We start from the raw sequence: 14,661 nt of genomic DNA, 5'->3' as shown, positions 1-14,661 counted from the left end.
GATTCGACGAAACGTCTCTCTCGAAATGTAGCGTCGGTTGTCAAACGCTATACCGAAATCGAAGTCGTTTTTATCCAGTAATCAAAGAGACACGTAGTTTTAAATAGTAATGTCTAACATTTCCAAAGCCTATCCTGACGACAGAAACGGACCGTTGTTGTTAGTTTTGCGTGCGTATCTTACTCTCGTTATAAAATGTAAACACTATATGAAACGTCCCTCTCCCTCCGCGGAGGGAGGGTGCCTGACACGTGCGGATATCGAACAGAAAAACACAACACAATTAAGAGGATACAATAAAATTTAGCGTTTATCGATTATTTGTAGTCAATATATAGACGAATTACGCGTTACCTAACCGTTAGCTTAAACGTTAAGCCTATAATTTATAATGCCGCACAGTAATATATTTAAATCTTCGTGTGTTAAAGAGAACTTAAAAGTAACAGTTACGCAACACGAGTACGTATAATATTAAAAAAGACGTGTAATAATAATATATACCCTGCGCTACTAGTAAAGTTGCTCCTCTCCTCACCAAAATGAAAACGCTGTTCCCAGCTGTTCGAAATACAAGATACAGAAAACTCTAAAACCGTTCTTCGGTAATTATAAACGATAAACTCAGTGATAAAGTGAAAAAGTTATTGTCAAGCAACAGAGAATTCTCGATTATTACTCGCACTCGCCGCTAAATAGGAAGAAAATTCGCCAAGTAAACACGTATCAACTAGTTAGAATAACATACACTACAATTTTATAGTAAATCCTGCTGCACGTAAATAGTAGAGATAAATCGATTAAAAACATATATAGACTACACGAATGTATTTTTCTTTTTTTTTTTTGGTGACGAGACACGCGATACGTTCGAGCATGGGGCTCGAGAGCAAGCGCGCGTCGCGTCGATTTTTTTTTCTTTTGATTCTTTTCACGTTTATTCCCTTACGAAAATTAACGTACCATGTAAACTCGTCGTTACCCTAGACGAGGAGTTCTCTTTCTCCTTATCGCAATGCAAACGTGTAACGTTATGTACAATGCGCGTTCGGATGTTCACGAAGGGTATCCCCTCTCGCTCGAAGTGCATGAGACGCACCCCGACTCATGCCACACGTGATTGTTCGATTAAACGATCATCGGAATGGCGTATGGTGCGCGACGACGTTAACGATAAACTCGTTCCCCGGGAACGGAGACGATCGTCGCGTATCCTCGGAAAGGATATTGCTGGGAAAACTTCTCGCTCGAGAATCCTCGAACGTAAATCGTAGCAAACCGGCGCCGAGAATGCTTCGTTTAGCAGACACGATTTGAAAGAGATGTACAACCCCATTAAAGGACTCAACGCCGTTTCTCGTTCGGGCGGTAAAAGCAAGCGAAGCGAATTTGCGATTCGTGTTGGGTGGGTGCGAAACGTGCGATTCGAGGGGAACATCGAAAGTGTATGTTCATTAGGTTCTCAAAGGTTTCGTTGATCTGTTCGCGAAGCAGCGCTCGAGACCAGTTCCTAAATGGACTGTTAGAAACTTCGATGACCGATCCCCGCGTTCACCTGTTCTCTCGTCAGTGTCTACAGCGGTGGATGACACGGGAAATGGCGATGGGAAAGATAATTCACAAAGGAATGCGGTCGTGCAAAGCTCCTGCGCCCTCCTGGATCGAGGCGTATCAGCCAAAGAAGGTGATTCGTGCGTGCCAGGAATTACCGGAACACCGAATTAATCTCGTTTCGGTTCCGACGCGTGAAATCAGCCCCTCCTCTCGTCCTTCGTGCACTCCGTATTTTTAGACGGTAAAGTCAGTGGTACACGTGACGGCGAAGAATCTCACCGGTGGGAGAGTACGGATGTGTACGGTGGTGGGTCCAGGACGCGTGGGCGTGTAGCGCGCGCCGCCGAATCCCCGAGAGACCGGCTATTTAAGCGTCTCGCGTTTCCGCGGCTGAATCAGATAGTCCCGAAAGATTCCTCCCCGAATCAGCGTGGAAATTCCACTCTTCTCGATCGGAAACAGCGATCAGCGAGGTGTTCCCGCAAGTCTCCCTCTACGAAGCAGCGCAACGTTCCCGAAAACTCGCACGGTAGTAACAGAAAATCGGTAGAAGTGTGTTCGCTACGAGAATCGCGGGATGTGTGATGGTGCATGTACAAAGATCGGTCGGTCAATCGTGGTGTTCTCGCTTCCGTCGGGCGAAACAAACGCGCAACAACGCCCCAAAACGGTGAAACCTAAAAATAGTGGTGAATCCTAAGCATTACTTAGAGACTAGTACAACATCTAACGATACTATCCGATAACTCGAACTGACCGTGCGTGTAACCTAACCCCGAAGGAATCGAACCCTTAAGCCTAGAAAGACGGTGTTGAATCTTCGAAACTTTCAATCCCCAAAACGCGAAAGCCGTTCGACCCGCAACGTGTAATCAAATTTCCGCGAAGCGCCAACAAACCTCAAACAACCCTTTTAAACCACCGATTGTCCGTGAAACTAATTCCAATCGTGCACGTTGCGAACGGTTCCCGCATCTCGTGTCTAACCCTAAGTTCCGCGCGAAGATAGCGATGATATATCGGCGATATACGTTTGTAAGGTGTGGATCCCTTTAAAACTTGATTCCGTGTTAATTCGTAGAGCGTTCGAAGAACTTAGCTTGCTAAACTTACAAACATCCATGGTTACATACGAAAAGCATGCTCGATAAATATTTGAAATATATCCTCCCCGTTTCTCCCGAATCTATTCGAATTGGTGGAATATATCGCCGTCGTGCGACCGACGACGAAGAATCCCAAAAAACATCTCGGAGCGTTTAACTGTCCCTCAACCTGGCCGCGCTGTTTCCCGTGAATAGGAGAGAGGCGGAAAAACCGGATACTCAGAATGAAACTGTCCAAAAGATATATCACACCAAGGAACGATCCGATGGGAGAACATTGGGAGACTATGGGATAGATTGTGGATAGGCTGTGGAGTCTGCGTGGAGCAGCGCAATTCACGAGTGTATCGCGTGTCCACTTAGAGGACCAATTAACAGCCGGGGCATTAAGTATAGTTCCCGCGGCCAGCCCTACGCCTAACGATTACGAGATTGTGTCCTTTAGGTGGTGGTCCGAATCCATTCCCTAAACCTAGCTAGCCCGATAAACCTATAGCTAGCGCGAGATTAATTGTGCGTATTAGATGGAAAATGCAACGTCCGTTCACGGTTGGTTAACGCAATTCGCGTATCCTGCGTTCCGTATTTTTTTTTGGTTTTTTTTGTTTTTTTTTGTTTCCTCTCCAAGCAACATTATCAAAATCCGTCGCTCGACACGCGATCCTGGATATCGAAGCTCCGTTTCCGCGCTCGGTTCGCACGGATTCGGTTTCCTATGTGTCTCTAGTCACAAGAAATAGTTCAGCGATCGATCAAAGGGTTTTTCCTCGTGGTTTTCATGAATGAGCGTCATTTCTCTTGAATCGTTTCGGCAAATTGTTCGCGTCATACTACCATCGATGAATAAATACAAATACTCGGGTTTCCCACGTGTTCTCATTGAATTTCGTCGATCGCGTATCGCAGCAGCGAGCGATCATCGATGGAAATCGATCGTCCTGCGCTTACACGCTACAGCGAAGGATATACTCGTCTCTGTGATAATGGAAAAGAAAGGATATCGCTAACGGACTACTAACCCTAGCCTTCCTAAACGGTCCCGCGTCTGCCTCTAAACACGAATTATGTATTGTCGTTACTTCCCGAAACGCGCGAAAACAATAAGATTTAGAATATCCCCTTACGATAAACGATACATGTAATTACAGCGAAAAACACTCATACATCCGCGCCTCTTAATTAAATCGTCCGGTGCCGGATACTTCCGTCCTCGCGTCGATCCGAGCGGACTTGCGAGAGATCGGAAGATATCGCGAGAACATCCGAAATTTTCCTTGATCCGTTCTTCGGTCGTGTGTTATGGAATTCTCATCATCAGTGTAAAACGTTACTCGAAATACGTAGATCTGCAAGTTTCGATGTCCCTTATACAAGTAAACGCGAGAAACGCGCGCGATTAATATGCGTAAAACGTGGGTTAAGCTCAAAGAACTATCGATCTCAAACGTCCCTTAAAAACACACTTACAGCCTAAAACTCTTAATACCTCCTCCCTCTACTTTCCCCCTTTCGTCTCGTCAGGGTATGTCCCGCCGTATGCACCTTTCGTCTCTCGCCGGCTATGTCCCGTAAAATACCTGCACAGCCCTCCTCTAACGTTGCTCATCCGGGTAATGTTCTGTATGCATGCAGTCCCCTTTCGTCTCTCGTCCGGGTTTGTCCCGTATACGCATGTAGCTCCCTTTTGTCTCTCGTCCGGGTTTGTCCCGTATACGCGCATGCAGGCTCCCTTCCGTCTCGTCCGGGCTATGTCCCGCACATGCGCACGTAGCATACGAAACAACCCTTTCGTCTCTAGTCCGGGTTTGTCCCCTATATCCAGGTGTATCTCCCTTTTGTCCCTCGTCCGGGTTATGTTCCAGTAATGCATGTAGCCCCCCACTTCGTCTCTCGTCCAGGTATGTCCCGTATGCATACAGAACGCTTAATTTGTTTACTCTCATCACACAATGCTTCACGTAATCCCGAGCAATTTTCTCATTGTTCCCATCCCTTCCCTCCTATCATCCCCCTAATCTGTTTCCGTATACGTCTAATCTCTCGCCCCCCCCCCCCCTCCGCCCGAACGAAAAGCAAGAACTCTGACCGACGATTTCGCGTTCTTACAATGTCATCATCGATTCCACAGACATGCCTGTGGTGCCTTTAATGTTCCACGACTGGTGGGACGACTTCAACCGACCCGTGTCCAGGATCATGGACCAACACTTCGGCAGAGCGCTCGATCGGGACGACCTGGTGTCGAGGTTCTCCGATCTTGGATTCGACCGACCAGCCCGCTCGATTTTCAACCGATATTACCGACCGTGGAGGAACGTCGTGCCGACGCGGCCGCTAGCTAGCGGCTCCAGCACGATTCAGTTCGACAACAAGGATAACTTTCAGGTTAGAGGATAACTCCCGTTTTGCATGAGAAAAAATCAATGAGTCTCTTGGTCTTGTATGGTTTTTGGCCGTAGCTGGCTGAAACTCGGAACTTGCTAAGCCCAGATGTGTAACATGGTCAGGGACTTTTTAAGCTCTATGGTTTCTCGGTGGTGGGCTTTCAACGTTGTCTATGATCTTTAGGATAGTCGAGAGTAGCGCGGATGGTGGTAAGAGCGAAAAAGGATGATGGTTCTCACTTTGTTCCCAGATTGTTTCTTTGTTCGGAGAAACGCGAGCCGTGTATCCATAGTTATCACTCGATGGTGCGAATCATGCTCATTGTCGAGGACAACGGGGGTGATTGCAGCCACCTTCGGGTCGAGTGGTAACTATGGATACGGGCCTGGTGCGTCTATGAATTACAAGATTATGCCAATACTATGCCAAATGACAAGATACAACTACTGAATTCCGCTGAATTTGAGAATCGTTTCGAGGCGATCTCTAATTTTCGAGAACGATTTGGAAGATTTTAGGATGGAGCTTTTTCCCGGTCAAACTTCAGGATGGAGGTTTTTTCTCGGTCAAATTTCAGGATTAATGGAAGGTCGAGTAGTTCTAAATTCCCGAATGGCTGATTTTGATGGCACGCGTTCTCTGGTGTCTCTGGTTACTGTCCGAGTCATTGAGTGGAATTTTGCTTGCAGTTGGAAAGGGCTAAGCAAGCGATAGTAGATATGCTTCCTCGATCATTTAGACGTTATTTTACGCACTGATTTTGTTCATGCAGTTGTTGACGGTCCTTGAATGTGTCGGGTGGTTGAGTGTTGTGCAAGGTTTGTTATTTCGAGGAAGGGCATTCGCAACGATCTAATCGACGTTTTGCGTGGAAATTCTTTGAATCTAACGATTTACTGTTAAGAACCTTATTCGATAGTAAAGGATGAAAGATGGTCGAGCTCGAAGCTTCCGTTATTATCAACATACACAGTAATGATGATTCGTTTACGTCCCTCGCGATTTTCCTGACGGTTTCAACCGGACGGTCAAAATCTCGCAAAAAGGTGTTAAGGTTAACGAAATTTTGAAGTGCCGATATGCTAGGATATTTTCGTCTTCCGCAGGATTCTATCCTTTCCGGGACGAGCAACGAGCTTGTGATCGCTCTTCGGAGTACCTGGGCTATTTTTTTTATTCCCTTAACCTCCGCGCTCGCCCCGGAGGGATGGAATCTCGCAGAAGAAGAATTAACGAGAAAACAGAATTACGAAATTGAATAAGGGAAACTTGGAAATTAAAAAAAAGGTGTTGAAATAAAAAAAGGGATTGGAAATCGAGGGAAAGGAGATTGGAAATTGAAGGGAAAGGAATTGAAAATTTAGGAAGGAATTGAAAATTTAGGAAGGAATTGAAAATGTAGGGAGGAGGGATTGGAAATTGACGGAGAAGGGATTGGAAATTGACGGAGAAGGGATTGGAAATTGATGGAGAAGGGATTGGAAATTGATGGAGAAGGGATTGGAAATTGATGGAGAAGGGATTGGAAATTGATGGAGAAGGGATTGGAAATTGAAGGACAAGAGGACTAGAATCCAAAGGAAAAAGGATTGAAAATAAGAGACTTGAAAATCAAAGAGAAAAACTACAAAGAACCGATCAAACTTAAGGCCTCATCGCAGTTTATAATGTTCACCCACACGAATCAATCAATTTTTGAAGTCTGTCCTTCCGTGGATAAACTCGTCGCCTCTAACTCTAAAGCTTGCGCACGCGATGTTAAAGTGTCCTTCGGATGTTAAATTTTGAAAATTTTCAACGTTTACGCCTAATTTTAAGTTTACACTATATATCGCGTATCGGTGTATCGAATTGTTGTTTCGTGTCTCGCCAAAAAGATCTCGCAACGACTATCCTACGACTTCTCTCTCTTCGGAAAGAGAGTTGTAGGATAGTCGTTGCTCGAACAGGAACGTTTACAAATGAATCGAAAAAACTGCGAGACGATTTCCTGGTGGATGGATCGAAACGGTACCGTAAATACTTGGTCTTTATCAGGTAATTATTGCTAACCGAACTATTCAACGCCGAATATGTATCAGACACCTATACGCGAGAAAAGGCTTCTTCGAACGTGCAAGTTTTCAGTAAAATTTCCAAGAGTTTCGAGTCGAGGGAAGCGTAAAGAAATCGATTAAAAACTTTGATCCGAAAGAAAGCCAAAGAAAACGTGGGTCCCTTCGCGAAGTCCGAAGACGGGACTTAAACGCGAGTGGGTGGCTCCCAGAAATTAAATTTACAAAAGGCACTAACCTCTATATATATAAATACAAATTTGTCGCGCGCAGTGAAAGTTAATCACAAAAGCCGTCTCTTTGATTACGCGAGAATTACGAACTGGATAAAACGTTTGGAATCTTTATATTCTACTCTACACACAATCGGGTAAATATATCTTTCTCTGTCCGTACCTGTTCAACGCTCATCGGCAGTGGGCCAGGTGCAACTTAGTAACTGGGTGTTGACATTCAGTTTGCCGATATCATGGTGGACACGCGTCTAAATTGTTTACAATATAGTCGGAAAAGCGGTTACATGATGTACTGGCCCATGAAAACGGTCTCTGGTGACAATGGTTCAGTGTTTGTTTTTTTTTTCCGTTTAGGCAGCGAGAGAATGTTGTTTTCTGTTCGACTATCCGGCTAATAGATGGATGCAGTTTTCCGAGTAGGCTTTTTATAGAGATCTTCCGAGATTACGGTTTTAGCGGGAGCTCATTCGCGCGAAAGATTTATACGTATCGTCGATTTGAAAATATAAATTTATGAGAAAGCACTCAACTCAAGTGGGATTGATATGTCGAAGAATGAAACAACGTTTCCGAACAAAGGGAAAGAAAATTTAAAGCGAAAGAACAGTACCTATAAAACGACATAAAGAAGCGGTGCGTCCTCCCGAATCAAAAACTCGAACGAAATGATTATTATTCACAACCGAGGGAACGTAAACTTAGGGAAATAAAGACTACGAATAAAAAGGAAAAGGCCAAAATGTTCGCGTGAAACAGAACTAAGGAAACGTACGAAGGAACTGGAACACCAGAAGGCCCGAAAACAGGTTTCTGTTTCTGCTACTACTGCTGCTACTGCTACATCCGATGTTTCTCGTGGACATTTTCTCTATAGGCTGCATAATCGAAAGAATCTGTGTTTTTCCGCCGAGCGCGCGTGGCTGGTGCGCGCGGAACAGTCGTGAGGAAAATTACGTTTTCTTGCTAATTTTGCCTTTCACCTCCGCTCTCTTTACAAATGGTTCACAGCACCGCGGTTGTAGTAATGCATAGAAAAAAATTATGCGGATAAAATCGTCGAAAAAACGACTCGAAGGGGGGGTGGGGTATATCGGTGTGTGTGTCAAGGATCAACCCCCTTGAAGGGGATGTGGTCCGCGGGGAATATAATCAGGTCTCGTTATCAACCACTATAATTACTACTCCGTCGGAAGCAACTCTGGTATCTGTAAAATTCTCCAAACTAAAAGGTACATTCCGATATTGCGGCAACGTGGTACATTTCTCTTTTTGTTTATCGTCGTCTCAGACACGCTTTGCACCGGAAGTACGTTCCTTAAAAAACAAAAATCACAGTTTGACCGGTCTTTCCAGTTTAGTCTCGAAAAGAACCTCTTTTTTTTTTGTATCTTCTCTTTTTTTATCGTGTAGGTACAAACGACGCCCGAACGACGCTATCTTTTTAAAAAACCCGAAAAATGATAAATTCGCGTGTCTCTCTCGCAAGGATCAGTCTTCTTTCACAGAAAGAACCGAAAGTTTTCTCTTGTGGATTTTGTGTAGAATGGCGTTCACAATTTTGCCGGCGGAGCACCCCCCCGCCGCCCCTGGGTAAGGGGCGCCTTACTCCCGGGGCAAAACGGTTCCGTTTAAAGCTTTTCGGATCTCTCCCTTTCTTGGTTCGCTATAATATATTAATAATCTCTATATAAAAATAAATGCTCCTCGAATCGTCAACGATAAAGATCATAAAAAACAATTCAGATGTACGAAAATCTCTATGTACAAAAATGCAGACGCGGCTGTATTTTTCTCTGTGTTACGTAGCGGCACTCGAGATACCAAAATATCTTCACCGTTTCTATTGGTTCTGCTGTTTCGTGTGTGGTATGTGTGTGCAAAGATAAACGTGTCGAAAATGATTTTTTAGAAAATCCTGCACTCCAACACCCCGCCGTTCTCTCCCTTTCTCTCGCGAAATCGCTCGCCGGGTCTCCCCGGGATCACGTGGGCACACGATCACCCGAAGGAACCGCGGTTCGCTCTTTCTTCCCTATCGCTTTTTATTCCTTGTTCTCGTATCTGAGTTTTCTTTTTGTCGGTCTAATCCTTTTGTGTCCCAAGTGAAGCTGCTAGCCACGAGACGACCGAATCTCCTCCATCGTCGAAAGAAAGAGAAAAGGAAAATCCGGCCAGCGCGCGGATCAGCGCGCTCGTTCGCGTGCACGCATGTGTGTGGCTTATATAAATGTGTGTGTGGTTATCTCACCTACTTGCATGTAATGCTCGCGTCTTTTCTCGGTTGGCGGAAAAAATGGGAACAACGTCACACAAGTAGGCGCGCCCGGCAGCTACATCTTTCCGGTTTTGTTACCTTTGCGGCCGCTACGTAGGCCGGAGCAAGCGCGGTGCGTTACATGAAATACGGCGGAACGAAATGGAGGATCGTGTTCTAGAAAACCTAGCCTTTCTCTCCTCGACGAATTTACATTTTTTTTTATCCCGTTTTCGGTTTCAACCAGATTCTCGTGATCGGGTTGCTACGAAGATCGGACGTGTTCGGTTTCAACCCGATTCTAGCGATCGGGAGGCTGCCACGATCGGACGTGTTCGACATAGATTCTCGTGATCGGGAGACTGCCACGATGGAACGTGTTCGTTGGCCGGAAGGTGGTGGTGGTGGTGGTGGTGGTGGTGACGCGCAATGTCGCCACGGTACGGTTCAGACGAAGCCAGCTAACGTATGTAAGCCTCTAAAACGGTTTTACAGTGCCAAGGGTTGCGACGTGGGGTGTTGTAATTGTATATCGTGCGTACGTTAGGCTAAGGAATTCTAACTTGATCTTCACCCAGATGCGATCTTCCGGAAGAACCTGCTCTGTCAGAGAAATTAGCGCGTGGGTGGTGGTCGGCGGTGGTAGCTTAAATAAATGCGTTTCGAAAGCCGGCGAAGCCGCCTTCGCCCGCCAGTGCGGGCAGACTTCGTTTGCGGGAAGCTTTTCCGGATCCTAACCTTTTGCGCTCGGCTCTGTTTTTCGCGATAAGTGTGGCACGTTTGCGGTTCGTTTGCTATTTCGAGTAGCCAGAGGGAAAAGATTCGTCGGCGGATGGTGTGTAGTTGTGGTTTTCTCGTTTAGGCTAGGTCTCCACGCTCAGAGGCTATTCAAACATATTTGCGACTCGACGTTTTGCGGATACTCAAATTCGATGGTCCTATTTTGTATGCGTATGTTTCCGGTCTGCAGGTAATACTGGACGTTCAACAATTCTCGCCGGAAGAGATCACGGTGAAGACGGCCGGCAATAACGTAATCATCGAAGCCAAACACGAGGAGAGGCAAGACGAGCACGGATTCGTCAGCAGACACTTTGTACGCAGATACGCGTTGCCCCCATCTCACGATGTGATCAACATTACCTCGAGCCTTTCTTCCGATGGTGTATTAACTATCACGGCACCCAAAAAGGTGAGGAAGAGAAGCAGCGGAGGCCCGACGAATCCGAAAGGGGATTCGTCCGTCGCCGTCAACCAACTGATCCTCTCCTGACTTTTGTTGTTTTTTTTTGTTTTTTCTTTTCTTAGCGTTTTTTGCCGTTGTTCTGTATTTTTTTTTTTTGTATGGTTTTGTTTTACTTTTGGTACTTTCGGTTTATGACTCTCGATTCCAATGATCCGGTTCGGCCGTTGTGGTAGTTTTAGAGAAGATGGAGTGCCGACGATTTATCTCGATCAAACTACGAGTCTGCTCTAAACTATAAAAAGAACGTCTGGCTGGATTAAAGATTTTCACGTGGATGAGGCGCACTCGTGCAGTAACTATGCCTTTTATCGACTTCAACTCGACACTCTTAACGGATCGTACGATTAAAAGTGCTTGCAATGGAATTTATTAATCGTAGAAGTGGACCAAGCATTCGAGAGCCTATTTAATTTCTGAATATTTCGAATATTTTGCTCGAAAACAATTTTTCAGTACAAAGTTCGCGGACGAGTATTCAATTCTAATGTAAAAATAATTTTAAGTCTAAGACACTTCGCAATCCCCAGTTTTTCTACAGCTAACAAAATTGAAGATCGGTTAAAATCGATAAAACCGACTACAAAGTGTTCCTCATCGAAATATTAACGAATTGGTACTTTCAGATTCTCTCAATATCGAGCAGACATCGTGAAAATACACGGTAGAACCTAACTTAAAGAACGGAGACAAACGACATCTACGGTCGGATCTACGAAGCTGAAAGTGACGCTACCATTATATCTTGACTTCATTAATCAAACTTTTAAGCCGCGTCTCGTAGAAAAATAGCATTTAAATCATTCGAAAACGTAGTTGAAAACGTAGACCTTGACGCCAAGTTCAAGTGAAACGTTAAGTAGCGACACCGGAAGCCGTGATCACTAATAAGGAAAGGTCACGACCTCTCGGCCATCTTGCAAATGCAACCTGATTTCAAACATCGGGATCGATTGACATAAACGAACCCCCAAATTTTCATCCTTAATGGTCAATTGTTATAAAAAATGGCTTTGAACGTTGTCACTGATATATATATATACACACATTATATATTACATATTTATACATATAAATAATTCAATTAAGTATAACATTGTATTTCGATTACTAGAGCTATCGAGCATTTAATAAGACATTCAGATATTCATTATAGTATTCAAAAGAAATTATTTTCAAGATTTCGAATATTCTATGCTTTTAAAATATCAATTGCAAAACAAGAATATCGAAATCAGTCGTTTCGACTGGTACGGTAGTTCTAGTGATATACATGCAGCACAATTATGATTTCATCGTTTAAAGACCTTTTTCTATGAACAACAATTTTCCAGTAATGTTTAATGTTATAGAGTCTGTTTATAGTCAACGATCCTCTCACATTTCGAATAGGGTTTCACTCGAAAGAAGCTAAACCCGGCAAATCGTGATCTTCCTTGACATCGTATATTTTCCGAAAATACATTCTCCTCGCGGTAACGAGAACGTAACAAGATAATTGAAATGCATCGGTGCAATGACCGCTTACCTAATGGCATGTATCTCGAAGTGCTCTTCTCAAACTGTTCGAAATGTGAGGAAATTTCAAACTCTAGTCAGACCAAATTATCGTTGCGTACGGACTGTTCAAGCACCGACCCCGTAGGGTGCACTATAAAAATACAAATACAATAAAAGTCTGGTTTCTTTATTTTTTGCCCCGTTAGAATTTGACGTTATTACTGAAAATTTCTCTTCGTTTCAGATCGAGCTGCCCAGCGGGGGCGAACGAATGATAGAAATCGTCAAAACCGGGGAACCCGCGAGCAAACCGGTCAAAGTGGAAACTACTACGGAATAAAAAAATTGGTATCAGCCCCCCCAAAAAGTTGATAAATTCATATACCATTTTTTTCATCGTATTTTTATATACAAATTTTTAAGAGATCGTTCGTACAGCATAATGTAAAAAAAATACCATTTCATAAATTTTGTGATACGATATCGTTGTATTAAAAGAAATATAAAGATCTTTATAAATTTCGAGTAATAGTGAATTATTTTCTTAAATTTATTCCCTAACAATATACAATATTACATCATAAAAATATTTCAAATGTATTCACCACTCGGTGTCACTTCTGATTCAATACTAAACCTCAAAATATTCAGTACTAAGTAACTTCAAAATATTCAATAGTCAATTTCAAAGTATTCAATACTCGGTAATCTCATTATATTCAATGCTTAATAACTTTAAAATATTCAATACTCAATATGCAACCAGATAATTCTATACATTCAGTTCAACTGTTAAATTCAAATAAATACTCCAATATTTATAGAACTGCAAATATTAACTCTGAACTATTTAAAACATCTGAATACCATCAATATCAATTCTCAAAGACTGAACAGTAGCTTCGGACCAAAACAAACGTAGTATTTCCGGATACACTGTTGCCATTTCGAAACTATCAGAAGTGACGCCGTAGCGGACGATCATCAATATAGATAAAACCAAACAAGAGAGGCACAGCAAACAGAAAGAGGATTCAGAAAAAAAAAATATTTGAAAGATTTAAAAAATGTTAAAAAAAAATCAAAACCATGTAAAAATAATACCCACGTAAACTGTCACGCTCCGCACCGGACCTCCTCGTCTACATTTTCTCGTCCTGTTGGTCAGCAGCCTCGTGGACCACGTAAAAGAAGCGGAGGGGTATGGTTCACTGGTTGGTGGGTCTTCGGGTGTTCGTCACGTCCGAACTGAACGAAGGAAAATTTACGAATGCGCCGACCAGACCCAGCCGGCGCTCTTATATAGCCCGGCAACGTCGCAGTGTGGAACGTTCTAGAAGTTGTACCGGCAACCGGCGCCCGAAACCTAATGCGCACTTCCTTGTAACCGGTCATTTCAGCTCGATTCCCGTTGTATATTCGGCCGGTAACGAGACAAACGTGTTCAACGCGTCGAGAGCTAACGTACGACACCATCATCGAGGTGATTCTTAACGTTTTCCATGGGAAATAAGGAAAATACAGATTATTGATCGACCGAGCCCCGGACGAGCATTCTAGCACGTTCTCTCCTCCTTCGATCCCCACCATAACCTAACCCACACGACTCTGCATTTCCTCCTTCTCTTTTTCAGATGATGAAACGGTCGCAACGCGTTCCCTGCCGTGTTGGTACACAAACGGCGTTCGCCGGTCGGCTCGCTGTGTATGCATTTTGTTTGTTTTGATCGTGCCAGCCAACGCGAAGGGCCGCTCCCAGGGATCTGCGTAGTTTCTAGAATCAAGGGCGAATTTCGTTCGCCCTTCGTTGCACGCTTCTAGAGCGCAGTTTTTTCTAGAACCTTCTCCAACGCGTCTGAGAGCCGTTGTTTTCGACTGCTCGAGGCGTGGGTGGATTTCGCTCGACGCTTCTGGGAGAAATGAATATAAGGACACGTTGTTCCCTTTGTTTGTTGTTATTTTACCATACTGGGAAGGTTTGGGCGTTCGTTGCGACATCCATTAAGGGAAACGCGGAGAAATAGACGGTTTTATTAACGTTTTAGTGCTGTCCGCTGTGGACGTAGAGTTTTCAAGGGAAATGGAATTATACCTGACTCCCTTTGCTGCTGGTTACTGTCTAACATTGTGAAATTCCGTGGCTCGGTTCTATCGAACAGCTGTCAATTGGAGCGTACATTTTGCGTCCTACAGTACACGAGAAAACGAGACACTGATACCGAAACTCGAAGACAGTTTCGTGTTACTAACATTTATAGACAGCTTTACGGCTGTCATCAGTTTCATATCGAACTTTACAAGCATTATTCGCTAAGTGTTTACATAGACT

General features: G+C 44.0%; 1 protein-coding gene and 1 long non-coding RNA gene across 4 annotated transcripts; one reads left to right on the top strand and one right to left on the bottom strand.

The window, feature by feature from the left end:
- Positions 1–1,912: 1,912 nt before the first annotated feature.
- Positions 1,913–12,855, top strand: LOC116434324 (protein lethal(2)essential for life). 3 transcript variants are annotated; one of them, XM_076368559.1, is made up of 4 exons: positions 1,913–2,083; positions 4,789–5,045; positions 10,560–10,781; positions 12,577–12,855. In XM_076368559.1, the coding sequence occupies exons 2-4, from the start codon at positions 4,791–4,793 to the stop codon at positions 12,670–12,672; spliced, it is 573 nt and encodes a 190-aa protein (XP_076224674.1). In that variant the 5' UTR covers positions 1,913–2,083; positions 4,789–4,790; the 3' UTR covers positions 12,673–12,855. The 3 variants fall into 3 exon arrangements, with proteins under 3 accessions (XP_076224674.1, XP_076224676.1, XP_076224675.1); XM_076368561.1 differs by lacking the exon at positions 12,577–12,855 and adding an exon at positions 11,459–12,177; XM_076368560.1 differs by lacking the exon at positions 1,913–2,083 and having other exon boundaries at positions 4,734–5,045.
- LOC116427892 (uncharacterized) lies at positions 12,356–13,990 on the bottom strand. The gene is made up of 2 exons (XR_004235172.2): positions 13,441–13,990; positions 12,356–12,483 (listed from the first exon to the last, which is right to left on the bottom strand). It is a non-coding gene; the product is annotated as an uncharacterized LOC116427892 (long non-coding RNA).
- Positions 13,991–14,661: the final 671 nt, after the last annotated feature.

Source organism: Nomia melanderi, chromosome 6 (assembly GCF_051020985.1).
Source record: "Nomia melanderi isolate GNS246 chromosome 6, iyNomMela1, whole genome shotgun sequence".
Taxonomy (NCBI): Eukaryota; Metazoa; Arthropoda; class Insecta; order Hymenoptera; family Halictidae; genus Nomia; species Nomia melanderi.
The sequence above is the reverse complement of the archived record's forward strand: the minus strand, read 5'-3'. Positions and strand labels throughout refer to the sequence as shown.